The sequence below is a fragment of the Camelina sativa genome, chromosome 1, assembly GCF_000633955.1.
Source record: "Camelina sativa cultivar DH55 chromosome 1, Cs, whole genome shotgun sequence".
Classification (NCBI taxonomy): Eukaryota; Viridiplantae; Streptophyta; class Magnoliopsida; order Brassicales; family Brassicaceae; genus Camelina; species Camelina sativa.
Window position 1 is genome coordinate 5,618,475 of NC_025685.1, and position 12,467 is coordinate 5,630,941.

Sequence of the window (12,467 nt, forward strand, 5' to 3'; positions counted from 1 at the left end):
TTATTACACTTGTCAATTTTATGAATTCATAATCTTGGTTAAGAATGTTGAACACCAAATTCAGAAACATAACCGAGACTAAAAAGAGTAACTTCTTACCACTAGTATGCCCTCCAAAAGGGATGACTTAAATTTGCAGAGTTCATCACAACCAGTAGTAACTTCAGGAGTGCTGTTTCCTTTAGCAGTTTCAGCCAGAAACCTTTGGAGAGTTTTGTAAGATGTGTACCAATAAGGATCAGAAACATAAAGAGCTGTATATTTACTGCCGGATTGTTCTACAGAATTAACAAGTTCGGAGATGCTTTCACCTGCAGCATAGATCAATGAATTGCTTCAGTTCTTTCTTTTCATATAATCTATCAGTTAGTATTCTTTTACAATGATGTTCTTTCCACTTACGCTCTGAATGAGATTGGCCAGCTTGACTTTTTGATTCTTCAGATCCCTCGGAACAAAGCACAACTAAATCAGTTTCTCCTTCTTTCCTTGTTTCTCTTCTAGCAAGCAAATGATCCTGCCAATTATTTATGAGTAACAAGAGAGTGAAGGAAAGGTGTGATATCATTGAGCAGGCATGGGAATAGGGAAAATACAAACAAGTATTACTTTGAAAGACTGCCGGCCTGATAGTTTCTGAATAGTCCCATCCTCAACAAAGCACGAATCTGAGAACACGATATTGCTGACTCCTACATTGTTGGGGCAAGCTTCGTTAAGCCCTGAAAGCAACAAAGTCTCCATTCTTTCTTCCTCTGGCGCAGCAATAAATGGGAATGCCAGCGAGAAGTTGGAAGCTGTAAATAGTTTCTGTTGAAAAAAAAAGACTTGGATGTTAGAGTATTGTAGAGACTTAAACAAACAACTGGGTCAGAGATCTGTTCCATAGAAGCAATATCAAAATTCCACTGATGAAGAAATGAAAAACTTGCACTTACATTCAATGTATTAACAAGGGTAGGGTCAGAGTTCCTTCTTGAAGAAACATCAGAGGAGAGTAACTGAAGGCAGAAGAGAATGTAAATATTAGAATTCTCATCATAGAGCAGATACGCTTAATTTCTTGCAATAGTAAAATACACAAGTTTCTTCACAATATCACAACAAGAAACTAAAGATCCAGATGATTATTTATGCTAATGTTACAATGAGCTCTTACATCATTCACTCATACTAGAATTGACATAATAGATCTTGATCTTTCACAGATAATCTTTTTTTTCCTTACCTCTCTGCCAATGAACACAAGTGCAACATCAACAGGTTGCTCAAGTTTCTTCTCCGAGCACTAGACAAAGAAACAGTAAAATGAGAATGAGAAAACCAAATGACATCCAGTGAGTTGTAGAAACTGAAAAAAAAAATCATAGGATCATTAGAAGAAGCCATACCAGAAAATTTGACCAGCCTCCTTGAGTGAACACAGAAGCTACAAGATCTTTTGCAGATATGACCTGATAGTTTACAGCCTGATCCAACTCACCATTAGCAGACCTGATTTTGAGAATCAAATTCACCAAATTAAACAAGTAATCTAAAGCCACAGTTACGAAACAAACATCAGATATCACAGCTCTATCTACCAAATTTAGAGAAAGAGATGCATAACTGGAGATGAGGAGACCAGAGGAAAGCAGGAACTGTGTTCGGAGAAGCCAATCCAAATTCAAAGAGAGAGGACACAGAGAGAGCCACAAACAACGCCACCACACCAATTTGAATCTTCATCATCTTCGTCGTCAGATAAAAAAATCCTACCGGAGAAACAAAAGAAATCAATCGGACAATTCATCACGCCGCACGAAACGATCAACAAATCCAAAAGTACATAATCACAAACAAACCTAAAGAATCTGAGATCGTTTCCAGAATTTGACGGATCAATAGATTTTTAAAAAATATATATATAAATCAAGTCTCGAATTCAATGGAACGACAGATTCATAATATCTCTCCGATCCTCAAATCTGGGCGACACATATGAAGATGAGTAGAGGTCGACGACATGTCAGGCGTTAAATAACGTCGTTTTTGCAACGAAAAAAATCAATAACCAACAAAGATAACCGGTTTTGGTTAAGTTAAGATAAGAACCGGTATACCGTCTTGGGCTAGATTAGGCTTTTACAAAAATCCAATACGGCCCAATTTCTTCAATCCGTTTAGCGTCCGTGATCCGTATCACTGAGCAAGAAACGGAAACGCGATCCCGCCAAAGCTTTTACTCTCTTCCTCGGAAATTCTCAACGCGTCGTTTGCTTCTCTCTTGCGTCATCTGTGATTCGTGCGACGGGGAAATTGCGATTCAACACCAAAATCTTCGAGCCTTTTTTTTTTTTGTATATAATGAAGAGACATCGGAGTAACAACAAGTAACGAAAGCTGCAGCGAGGTTGAGATTTTGACGATGATCTGTGTTTCGTTACGAAATCGAATACATAATTGGCTTCGCGACTATGTTAGGCTCCAATCTTTCGTTGTGATTCTTATTTACGCTCAGGTAATTCCGTAATTTGCTTTTTTTGATTTCGCGTTTTTTTTTCTGTTGTTTCTCTTATGAATGATTCATATCTATTTTGGGGGCTAGGGTTCTTTGATTCCTTTGTCGATTTTTTTTGTTTTGTTTCGTTTATTTGTGGTTATAAGTAAAAGAAAACTCATATTGATGAATGATTTGTAACGATTGGTATCAGATTGGGTGCGCGTTGATCGGTTCACTAGGGGCATTGTACAATGGAGTCTTGCTAATAAATTTGGCGATTGCGTTATTTGGGTTAGTGGCAATCGAGAGTAATAGCCAGAAGCTTGGCAGAACCTATGCGGTTCTTCTCTTCTGTGGCATTCTTCTTGATGTCTCATGGTTCATACTCTTCTCCAAGGAGATTTGGTATGTCATTATCCACTTGTGATCATGATGATCATATATTTGGTTTCTGTGGCTTTGTTTAATTTGCAACACATAATCTATTTAACTGTCCTGAACTTGTCTTTATTTGCTCATTGTCTTTTTTTGAAATGATATGATCATTAAATCTTTGTTATGTCCTGTTCAGATTCTGTAGAGAGCCACTTATCATCTGCTGCCTTATTATTGACAAAAGATTTGATTATCACTGTAGGAACCTTTCTTCTGAGATGGATCAAGCCTTTTACATCTTCTCTGTGAAGCTCGCTATGGCTATGGAAATTGCTGGGTTTGTTGTGAGGATATCGTCTTCTCTGTTATGGTTTCAGATTTATAGGCTGGGATCTTCTGTTATAGACACTTCATTTCCTCGTCAATCAGATTCAGACTTACGAAATAGCTTCTTAGAACCTCCTATTTTCACTAGGCAACGTTCACGTGATCCAGAATCACGAAATAGCTTCTTAGAGCCTCCTGCTATACCTAAGCCACGTTCACGTTCTCATGAAATCTTGGGAGATTCTGCTGACGAACCAGCCTTCTACACTCCTCTGCTTGATGGCTGCCAAAGCAATATCACTACGCCCGATATAACACAGGTCTTTCTATTTTCTACCTATTATTCTCTTAAGTAGTTTATGTACTCATTGTAGATGAGGTTTTACACTTCTTCAGTTATTTGTCTATGACTTTTTACACTTCTTCAGTTATTTGTCTATGACTTCTGAAATGCGTTTGCAATGGGTTACTCTGCCAAGATCTCGTTAGTGGATGTGAATACCCTTCATAAATAGTTTTTTCTGGCTCTTCTGTTGAAACTGCAGTTGATGCAATATTGTGAGAATTGGATGAACCATCTTGAAAATAACTATGCCTTTTAGCTCTTCGTCACTCTAGTCACAGAGAAACAAGAGTCGTACAGCTTTGATAGTACATAACAGTATGCTGCTTCTCTTGTCTCAAGCACTCCTGTAAAACTTACACAGCCATAGCAAGTAGGTTTTCATCCTTTTGTGTATCCTTTTGTAGGTGGTTAAATATCATTCAGCTGGAGACATTTACAAAGGATCCCCATCATCTGCTGCAGAAGCCTCTCGAAATAAGTCTCCTTTCTCCAGATCCTTGGAGGCGCTTGATTCAAGTCTCCGTTGATACAACATCTATTGACTATGGCCGGTATTGTACTAAGCCTATTTTTTCTGGTTCACACATTCAATTATATAGACATAGAAAGAAGCCTTTAAGGCCTCTAACTAGTGGAAAATTGCAAAGTGTTGACAATCCTACTTTGCAGCATTTGCTCTTCTTAGCTTCTCAGATTTGCCTGGTAGTTTCCAATTCGCAGGAAGATAGCTTTTGGATAGAGGAACTTCAGTCAACAATCGAAAGGCATTCAAGAACCATTTGCCTTACATCATCACTGATTTGACCCAGAGAACTGTATAGATACGGTGTGACATATGGAATAGGAATGTACATATCAGCATTCTTTTCTGTAAATGAAAAATATTAAAATACATTCTTTTGAGGTGAATTGGAAGATTAGTATAAAGATCTTCTTTTCTTTTTAGTCCAAACATTTGGTATTCATCGTAATTTAAAAGTTTATGCAGAGTGAAGCAAATGGATTGACAATTTCAGATTTTTAAGTAGCAACATGATTTGCCAATGGTGAAATATTACTGTAAAAATCCTTAAGAAAGAACTACCAGCTGTTTTTTACACATGATGATGAGTCAGGGTCATCTCTGATGTATATAGAGGGGCGTGGCATGGGGCCTGACGTTGAACGACGAGCAGCCCAAAATGTGGAACTGCGAAGTTGCGTAGTAAAATTACTAATTAAATTAATCTGGCCCAGTGAAAATAAAATAAAAATGATATCGTGCAAATTAATTGTTTGACACTTTGACCTAAGAAAATCGAAAACTTATCCACGTCTGACTTTTGCTGATTAAGAGAGAGAGATTAGATTAATACTCCGTTTTGAAAAAAAGGGGTCAAATCAAAGACCCAAACCCAAACCAAAGAAAAAAACAAAGTCTGCGTGGATCTGCTGCCGTTTTCATTACCCACAAAAATCTCCGCTCGACGATGACGATGATCCCACTCTGCTGAATATTTTGGGTGTCGCTCTCGATTGTTTCCTAGTCTTCGTCTCTTTTGGATTTTGGTACTAGTCTTGCTTTTTGTTTTTGGGGTTCGAAGAGGTAAGTGTTGTTTCGATTCCGCTGTTTTTGATTTTTCTGGGTTGTGTTGTTCGAATTTCCTAGTTTGGAATCCCTAATCTAACAATAATATCATCCGACGAGCGAGATTGTCTATAATGAGTAGTTAAACGATTTGAGTTTTTTTTTTTTTAATCTGTTGATTATAATTTTTTTTTGTTTTTGGCTGTGGTTTTGATCAACTAGTCTCTTGTTGATTCTAGGGTTCGATATCGTTTCTGCATTTTCATTTGGTTTAAAAATCTTTCAGTGCTTTTTTTTTTTTTTTCATTTGGCTATTTAAGCAAGCAGAGAGTTTGTGGTGCTATTATGGAAGATGCAACAGAGACGACGACGTATTGGTGGTGTCACGTGTGTTCTCGATCGGTGAATCCAGTGATTGAAGGCGAGATCATCACATGCAATTTCTGTCAAAGTGGATTTGTTGAAGAAATGGATGATAACAATCATCTTCAAGATTCCGCTGATGATGATGATGATCATCATCATACTGCGGATTCTCTCTGGGCTCCGATCTTGATGGGGATGATGAACAGTCATCATGACCAACAACATCAGGAAGACTCTGAATCTGTTGTTGAAGACGAAGATGATGACAATGATGATGATGATGTTGAGAACAATGATGGAGAAGAAGTTGATATAAATAGACAACTTGAAGCGATTAGGAGGATAAGGAGTAGGCACTCAGCTGCCATTTCTAATCTGCTTCAAGGGATTCGAGCTGGCTTATTGGTAGAATCCGAGACTAATCCTGATAACAGCGAGCTTGTTACCTTGATCAACTCCTTTAACCAAACGATCAGTGTTCATGAAGACTCCATCGACACCATAACTTATGTGGCTTCTGGACCTTTGGGTGACTATCTCATTGGACCTGGGTTCGAGGCTTGGCTTCAGCGTTTGGCTCAGAATGATTTAAACAACCGGTACGGGACACCTCCAGCTACTAAAGAAGCGGTTGAGGCGCTGGGGGTTGTGAAAATCGAAGATGGTTTGTTGCAATGTACTGTGTGTTTGGATGATTTTGAGATTGGTATGGACGCTAAAGAGATGCCGTGTAAGCATAAGTTTCATAGCGACTGCTTGTTGCCATGGCTTGAACTTCATAGCTCGTGCCCTGTGTGCAGATATCTGCTTCCTACTGGTGATGATGATGGTGAGCCAAAGACCGATGGAGAAGCTTTGAGAAACAATGAAGAGGATATCAGTATTGATTCTGTGGTGGTGGGCAATGGATCATCATCACCAGACTCAAGTTCGAACAATTCATCAGCTTAGTTTACTAAAAACTAAGGCTCACAATTTGAGTCAAGGTTACTTGAACAGAGGATCATTTGAGATCAGTCATTTAGTATTTTATGTTTATTTTGTTGCCCTTAGTTTTCTCGAATTTGGTAGAAAATGGATTCTCTGGAATTAATTACAACATTTTCTTGCTGATTAATTGTTTCAAATTTCTTCCTGTTAGTTCATTACAAAAACCATGAAGACTTACAACTAGATTAACCAGTGTTTAAAATTGTTAACTTAATGCAGAGTCATCCCAATCTTCTTTTGAGCAGAAGACTTGATCTTGTCTCTATTACGATTGTTTCAAATCTCTTCACGCGGCAATTTGGAAACCTTAGAATTCCTTATAAAAAATGAATAAAATAGAAGGAAAATGTCTACCAAGTTAAAAAAAGAATACGTACAATTCGAAAGCGATCTGTTAGCATTATATAATGAACCATAGTCGTATGTTTGATTTGATATAAATACACATATTTACTGCATAACTAGTCTGTGCCATTTCAACACAAAACTATAAGAAATGAAAGGGAAGTTGTGGTTGATCAGTTCGCTTTTGGTTCTCTCTTTGGTGATTTCATCGAAGACAGTCTCAGCTCAACCAGACAAGTTTCGCAAACTGAGTGAGTAATTTTTGGTGTTTTTACGGATACAGGTAGTATCACTAATCTATATATCATCTATATACGTATGTTACATAAAATCTTATTAAGTTGTAGCATACCAACAATAAAAAGGAATCAACACGTAGTAATTTGCAGAATGACCAATAATTGGTTTGAGAATATGATGCAGTGGTTCTGTAATTTCTGAATTGGTAGAGTGATTCCACAGTTTCGAACTGTTTTCTCAATAACACAACTTTACGGAAGTGTGTTATATGTTTTTTCTCACTTCTTTTATTGAATTGGTCAGTTGAAAAAGAAGAAGAAGGTATTTTTCATATCATCTTTTGTTTAACGAGGGGCAACAAAAATTGATTCCTTGATTTTTTTTTTATTTTTTATTTTATTTTTATTATATATATATATATATATATATATATTCGTATTCAGCTGATTCTTGTTTTATATAGTAAGAAGTTGGATAACACATGTGCCAGTTTGGATTTATGCTAAAATTATATGTTGGTCCTTATATTTTCTAGAAGAAGGTTTAAGAGCGTCGATGAAGATCGGAACACCTCATAGTGAGTCGCCACCAGGAAATGGATGTAACAACAAGTCACATCCGAATGGTGGATCTTGTAAAAAGCCCCCGCGAGGCTATGGCAATTAAAAAGACCAGTTTTGTAAGTTAAATGTACAAACATCAAGATTTCACGTCAAGTAGACCAAACTAAATTGAGTGATATATAATTTGTGTTGTTTGATATAAAGTTGTAAGAAAATGGCAATAAAAAAAGATTGGATTAAGACAATGTGGGTGTTTTTTTCATGGTAAACAAAATGTGGGTGTTTTTTTTCCATGGTAAACAAAGTGAGCTATAACATTTTTTGGATGGTTGTACCTATATATATAATTCAAACATGACAATTATTTTTCCCCCTATATTATTATGGCTTTCTACTTCTATCATATGAGAGTTTGAAAATCATCTTGGGTTTCACATTATCATTTAAAGTGTTGAAATCGTTTATTTGGTAATATGCATGCTAATTTAAGAATTTTTCACTCCCATTTTATCGGTATATTTAGCAAATTTTCATCTATCTATTAGACAAAAAAAAAAAATGAATACTTTCATTAAGCGAAATTCCCCTTAAAGTTTGGGTCACATATAGATATAGTTCTTACAATATAGTTAAGATATTATAAATCTTTTTAACCTAATACTTTGGTAAACATTGTATATTAGGTTTAAATGTTAAATAATTGATTAGAAGTCTAGTATTGAACGATATGAATTTTCACACAGGATAGATAAGATTAACAGAGAACACAAAACACGTCCACAACTTTCTTTGAGTCTCTCTATAAAGAACACAAAACACTTAAAAACTGAACACAATAAACACTTTAAAACCCTATAAAGAATAGCCAATAGAAAAATCTCCAAAGTGCATCTTAAAAAACAAAAAAAAAAAATCTTTATATTCGACTAACTCCTCTCGTATACTTCTCTCCCTTATTGTTGCCCCATTCTCCTCCCAAAGACTTCGTGTTGAAAGAGCGACCAGAACTCTCTTCTCTCTCTCTCTCTCTCTCTCTCAACAAAACACGAACAATTCTTCCTCCTCTTTTGTTCTTGTTTGGCAACTCCAGATTCTCACAGTGCTACCACAATCTCCAACATTGCACAAAAGTTGAGACATCTCATCATAAACTAAGTTAACAACATCAGGTTATCAAATCTATATTATATCATCTCCTCTCCTTTGGTTTCATCTCTTATGCCGTGTTTGGCAATTCACGTTTTTCGTGTTTGCTTTCCTCTTTCTGGGTCTTCTTGTTTCAGCAACGCTAACTGCTTTTATTATCCCTATAAATCGAGAAACTTTACAATCGGGAGATTGCTGAATCCTCCTCCTTTTATTAACATCAAAGTACCCATCTTTTTGTTGTTGTGTGTTCCATGTTTTTTGTCGTAAAGGTTTCGACTTTTGCTGCTTCTTGTTTCATACCATTGTTGATATGTTCGTCTACTCTCGTGGGTTAATCCGTAACGAGATCATTGAGAAATTACATGCCGTCTACGCTACAACTTTTGTTTGTATTCGGGATCGATGCTTTTATGGGCTTTGCTTTTTGATCAGGTCTGATTAGCGAATCTGGGTCTGTGTTTCAACTTAATTTGGCTCTCAAAACACTTTATCTTTTTCCTCCGCTTCGGTGCTTTTGTGGGGGGGTTTTTGCTCTAATTTCTGTGTCTGTTGTTTGTTTCAATGATCAAAAGAGGTGAACTGAATCGAATGTATTTGTTGGTATCTTTCAATTTCTTCCACGATTCTCAAGTTGTTGAATCTTCAGTTTTTGATACTGTGATCTGAAATATCTGAGCTTTGTATTTTACCCCGTCGTGTTGCTCTGGACAATGTATGTATTTGGGTTCTTCATACTTAGGATAATGAATTTCTTAGTCCCATCTTAAATCATTGTGTGTGTTTCTTGGTGTCTGATCTTGTACGTATCTGATTTGCCGGGTAAATAACTATGATTGATTTCTCTTTGCTGTTTGATTTAGATGTTGTTGATTTTTACAATTTTTTCAACAGTTTTGAGACTCATTACTGAAAATGCAGCTATTTTGCTCTCTCCTTCAGGTTTCACTACGTTGAGCATGGTTCTTCTGATGGAAGGGGAGAATAATATCATGGATGAAACAGCTGTTATGGAAGATTCCTATGATGATGGATTTTCCTGTGGAGATCCACAAGTTGAGCCTCGTGTTGGAGATGAGTTTCAGGTCGAGATTCCTCCTATGATGTCTGCATCTGAGCGTGCTGTGTTTCTTTCCACTCCTGTTGCTTTGGATGATTCTTCATATTCCTTTCTCGTCGGACTACCTGTCCAAGTAATGTGGATTGACAAACGTAGAAAAGGAAAAGGAAACGGAGATGAAAATGTTGACATGAACCAATCTTTGAAATCTTTAAGAGCCAAAAAAAGCCGTTGCTCTGCCAAGAACAGAGGCAAGAGTGACAAGAGTTCTGAATCCAAGAAGCAAAGACTGAATCTTGAGGCTGTTCCTGCAATACCGTCCAGTTCTTGGGAAGATGTTGAGGTGGCTAGCTTTGTTCTTGGTCTGTATACATTTGGGAAGAACTTTACTCAGGTGAAGAGTTTCATGGGGAACAAAGCAATAGGAGAGATTGTGTTGTTTTACTATGGGATGTTCTACAACTCTGCTAAGTACCACAGTTGGTCTGAATCCCGCAAGAAGCGGAACCGGAAATGTGTATATGGAAGAAAGCTCTATTCAGGTTGGAGACAGCAACAGTTGTTAACCCGTTTGATGCCTTCTATTCCTGATGAAGCTCAGAAGCAGATGCTTGTGAATGTGAGTCTCTTTCACATCTTGATGCGGAATTTGTAACCACTATATATATATTTTGTTCACTGATCTTACTATTTCGCAGGCCTCAAAGTCATTTGCTGAAGGCAATATCACTCTGGAGAAATACGTAAACACAGTGAAGAATCTTGCGGGTCTCAGGCTTCTGGTAGACGCCGTGGCGATTGGTAAAGAAAAAGAAGATCTCTCAATTCCTACGTCAACACCAATGAAGACCAAACCATGGTTTACGGTTTCTTCAAAACCTTCTTCGGTCACGGGCTTAGGGGATTACAATTCACTCACATCTGCTGGCATAATAAAACAGTTAACTGGCGGCTGTTCACGTATGAGCAAAGCCCGTTGCAATGATATATTCTGGGAAGCTGTATGGCCGCGTTTGCTAGCCAGAGGATGGCGTTCAGAGCAGCCTGAGGACCAAGGCTATTTAAGATCTAAGGATTACATTGTTTTCATTGTCCCTGGCGTGAAAAAGTTTTCAAGACAGAAGCATGTCAAAGGCGATCATTACTTTGATTCCGTCAGTGATATTCTAACAAAGGTTGTTTCAGAGCCTGAGCTTCTTGAGTTTGAAACAGGAGGCGAGATCAGAGAAGCGACCGCTAATGAGTTCGTTGTTGCAGAGAACTCTTCTGACCAATCAGATGAAGAGTCTTCCCCATCTGGTAGTCAAAGATACCGTTACCTCAGGTCTCCATGCTCTAACCGTGGAACTCTGGGAATGAAATTCACTGTTGTGGACACTAGTTTAGCTGCTGGAGGAGGGAAGTTGTGTGAATTACGAAATCCTCATTCAGTGTCTCTAGTTTCTGAGCCAAAGACTCGACTGGGAGATAAAGATTCTTCTGCGCCTAAAATTTCCCTGGAGAATCAGAATGTGGAAAAGTCTCAGGTGAGGCCTCTAGAAGCCAAGAACCAAGTAAATGAGCAAATGCGATTCACGATTATTGATACGAGTGTAGACCACTGTGGAAAGGTATCTGGGTTTAGGAGATGGAGACATTTACCAAGTGATGATGACACAAAAAGGGGTTATGTAGGGGCTGATTCTGCCATGAAGGAGGAGAAGTCTTTGGGGAAGGTTAAGGATCCATCAAAGAGGTCGAGTAAGCACAGGTCTACTCCTCGAGCGGAAAGTAACTATCATTCAGTAAACTCTGCACCATATTTAAAACGCAGACGGCTCAGTGCTTGCATATCAAGAGAAAGTCCAGTGTCCAAACATTTACCGGGTGATGATGACACAAAAAACACTGTTTGTCTTAAATCAGAGCAGCAAGATATATGTGCAGTCCAACACCAAAATAGCACTTTTGAAGAGATGAATCAGGACAAAGAGACATATGTAACCAAGTTGTCGGTTGAGCATATGAACTTAAAGTCTGATCAACCAATGAAGACTGGAACTGGGCCGTCTTCTCCGCTTGTTGAGATCCACGAAACGTCAGAGATTGAACCAAGTGGGTTAAATTCTATCTCTGGTGTAGACAAGCACTGTTCTCCAGAGAAGATAAGAACACCCCAAAAACACATTTTTCCAGAACAAGAACCAAAGAGGCTCTGTGCAGTGTCAGAGTCAGAAAAGAAACGTGCTTCCAATGATATGGAACAAAAGCAGGCAGTTGAGCTCCCTTCTTTATCAGGCTCAAATACTAATAGATGTTCTTCCAATGATCTGGGAACTACTCAAGAACTGGGTTCATCTGAACGACAACACGACCAACAGATTAATACAGATGGTCCGAGAAGACAGAGCACAAGAAAACGACCATTGACCACCCGGGCTCTGGAAGCTCTTGAATCCGGATTTCTGACAACCAAGAAAATGAAAAGCACTAGTAAACCAGAACCAAGAAAACGTGAAAGTTCAACGAAGAAAAAGCGGTCTGCTAAAGCGTGTAACAGAAATGGGAGTGCAGATTCGGAGCACAGAAGAGAAGATAGAAGCAGTTTTGTAAAGAAAGCACCAGTAAGTAAGCCCTTGGATCAGATAGAGGATTCAAAGCCTAGCTATCTTCTCAGTGAA

The 12,467-nt window shown here is 38.0% G+C and overlaps 4 protein-coding genes across 7 annotated transcripts in view; 3 read left to right on the top strand and 1 right to left on the bottom strand.

Moving 5' to 3' along the window:
• LOC104777818 lies at window positions 64–1,999 on the bottom strand. The gene is made up of 8 exons (XM_010502145.2): window positions 1,845–1,999; window positions 1,610–1,754; window positions 1,392–1,494; window positions 1,229–1,288; window positions 939–1,001; window positions 610–810; window positions 403–517; window positions 64–311 (listed from the first exon to the last, which is right to left on the bottom strand). Exons 2-8 carry the CDS (start codon window positions 1,729–1,731, stop codon window positions 79–81), a joined length of 897 nt encoding a protein of 298 aa, XP_010500447.1. The 5' UTR covers window positions 1,732–1,754; window positions 1,845–1,999; the 3' UTR covers window positions 64–78.
• Window positions 2,206–4,463, top strand: LOC104777827. 3 transcript variants are annotated; one of them, XR_766336.2, is made up of 6 exons: window positions 2,206–2,500; window positions 2,694–2,887; window positions 3,120–3,504; window positions 3,730–3,845; window positions 3,935–4,081; window positions 4,251–4,463. XR_766336.2 is itself a non-coding variant. In XM_010502156.2 (5 exons), exons 1-4 carry the CDS (start codon window positions 2,408–2,410, stop codon window positions 4,055–4,057), a joined length of 795 nt encoding a protein of 264 aa, XP_010500458.1. In that variant the 5' UTR covers window positions 2,206–2,407; the 3' UTR covers window positions 4,058–4,081; window positions 4,200–4,462. The 3 variants fall into 3 exon arrangements, 2 of the variants coding, with proteins under 2 accessions (XP_010500458.1, XP_010500466.1); XM_010502156.2 differs by lacking the exon at window positions 3,730–3,845 and having other exon boundaries at window positions 4,200–4,462; XM_010502164.2 differs by lacking the exon at window positions 3,730–3,845 and having other exon boundaries at window positions 4,251–4,461.
• Window positions 4,879–6,599, top strand: LOC104777861 (E3 ubiquitin-protein ligase RING1-like). 2 transcript variants are annotated; one of them, XM_010502198.2, is made up of 2 exons: window positions 4,879–5,115; window positions 5,425–6,599. In XM_010502198.2, the coding sequence occupies exon 2, from the start codon at window positions 5,443–5,445 to the stop codon at window positions 6,412–6,414; it is 972 nt and encodes a 323-aa protein (XP_010500500.1). In that variant the 5' UTR covers window positions 4,879–5,115; window positions 5,425–5,442; the 3' UTR covers window positions 6,415–6,599. The 2 variants fall into 2 exon arrangements, with proteins under 2 accessions (XP_010500500.1, XP_010500491.1); XM_010502189.2 differs by having other exon boundaries at window positions 4,880–5,115; window positions 5,418–6,599.
• Window positions 8,527–12,467, top strand: part of LOC104704627 — a 6,643-nt gene continuing 2,702 nt past the window's right edge. Inside the window, exons 1-3 of the mRNA XM_010420681.2 lie at window positions 8,527–8,770; window positions 9,690–10,426; window positions 10,506–12,462. Of these exons, the coding sequence (XP_010418983.1) occupies window positions 9,707–10,426; window positions 10,506–12,462 (2,677 nt within the window). The 5' untranslated portion in view covers window positions 8,527–8,770; window positions 9,690–9,706. The remainder of the gene's footprint in view (window positions 8,771–9,689; window positions 10,427–10,505; window positions 12,463–12,467) is intronic.

Coding starts and splice junctions, on each gene's coding strand:
- LOC104777818 (XM_010502145.2), bottom strand. CDS start 1,731: ATGATGAAGATTCAAATTGGTGTGGTGGCGTTGTTTGTGGCTCTCTCT. Junction 1,002..1,228: donor TTGTGTTCATTGGCAGAGAG/GTAAGGAAAAAA, acceptor TTCTGCCTTCAG/TTACTCTCCTCTGATGTTTC. Junction 312..402: donor TGGCCAATCTCATTCAGAGC/GTAAGTGGAAAG, acceptor TCTATGCTGCAG/GTGAAAGCATCTCCGAACTT.
- LOC104777827 (XM_010502156.2), top strand. CDS start 2,408: ATGATCTGTGTTTCGTTACGAAATCGAATACATAATTGGCTTCGCGAC. Junction 2,501..2,693: donor TGATTCTTATTTACGCTCAG/GTAATTCCGTAA, acceptor GATTGGTATCAG/ATTGGGTGCGCGTTGATCGG. Junction 3,505..3,934: donor CTACGCCCGATATAACACAG/GTCTTTCTATTT, acceptor ATCCTTTTGTAG/GTGGTTAAATATCATTCAGC.
- LOC104777861 (XM_010502198.2), top strand. CDS start 5,443: ATGGAAGATGCAACAGAGACGACGACGTATTGGTGGTGTCACGTGTGT.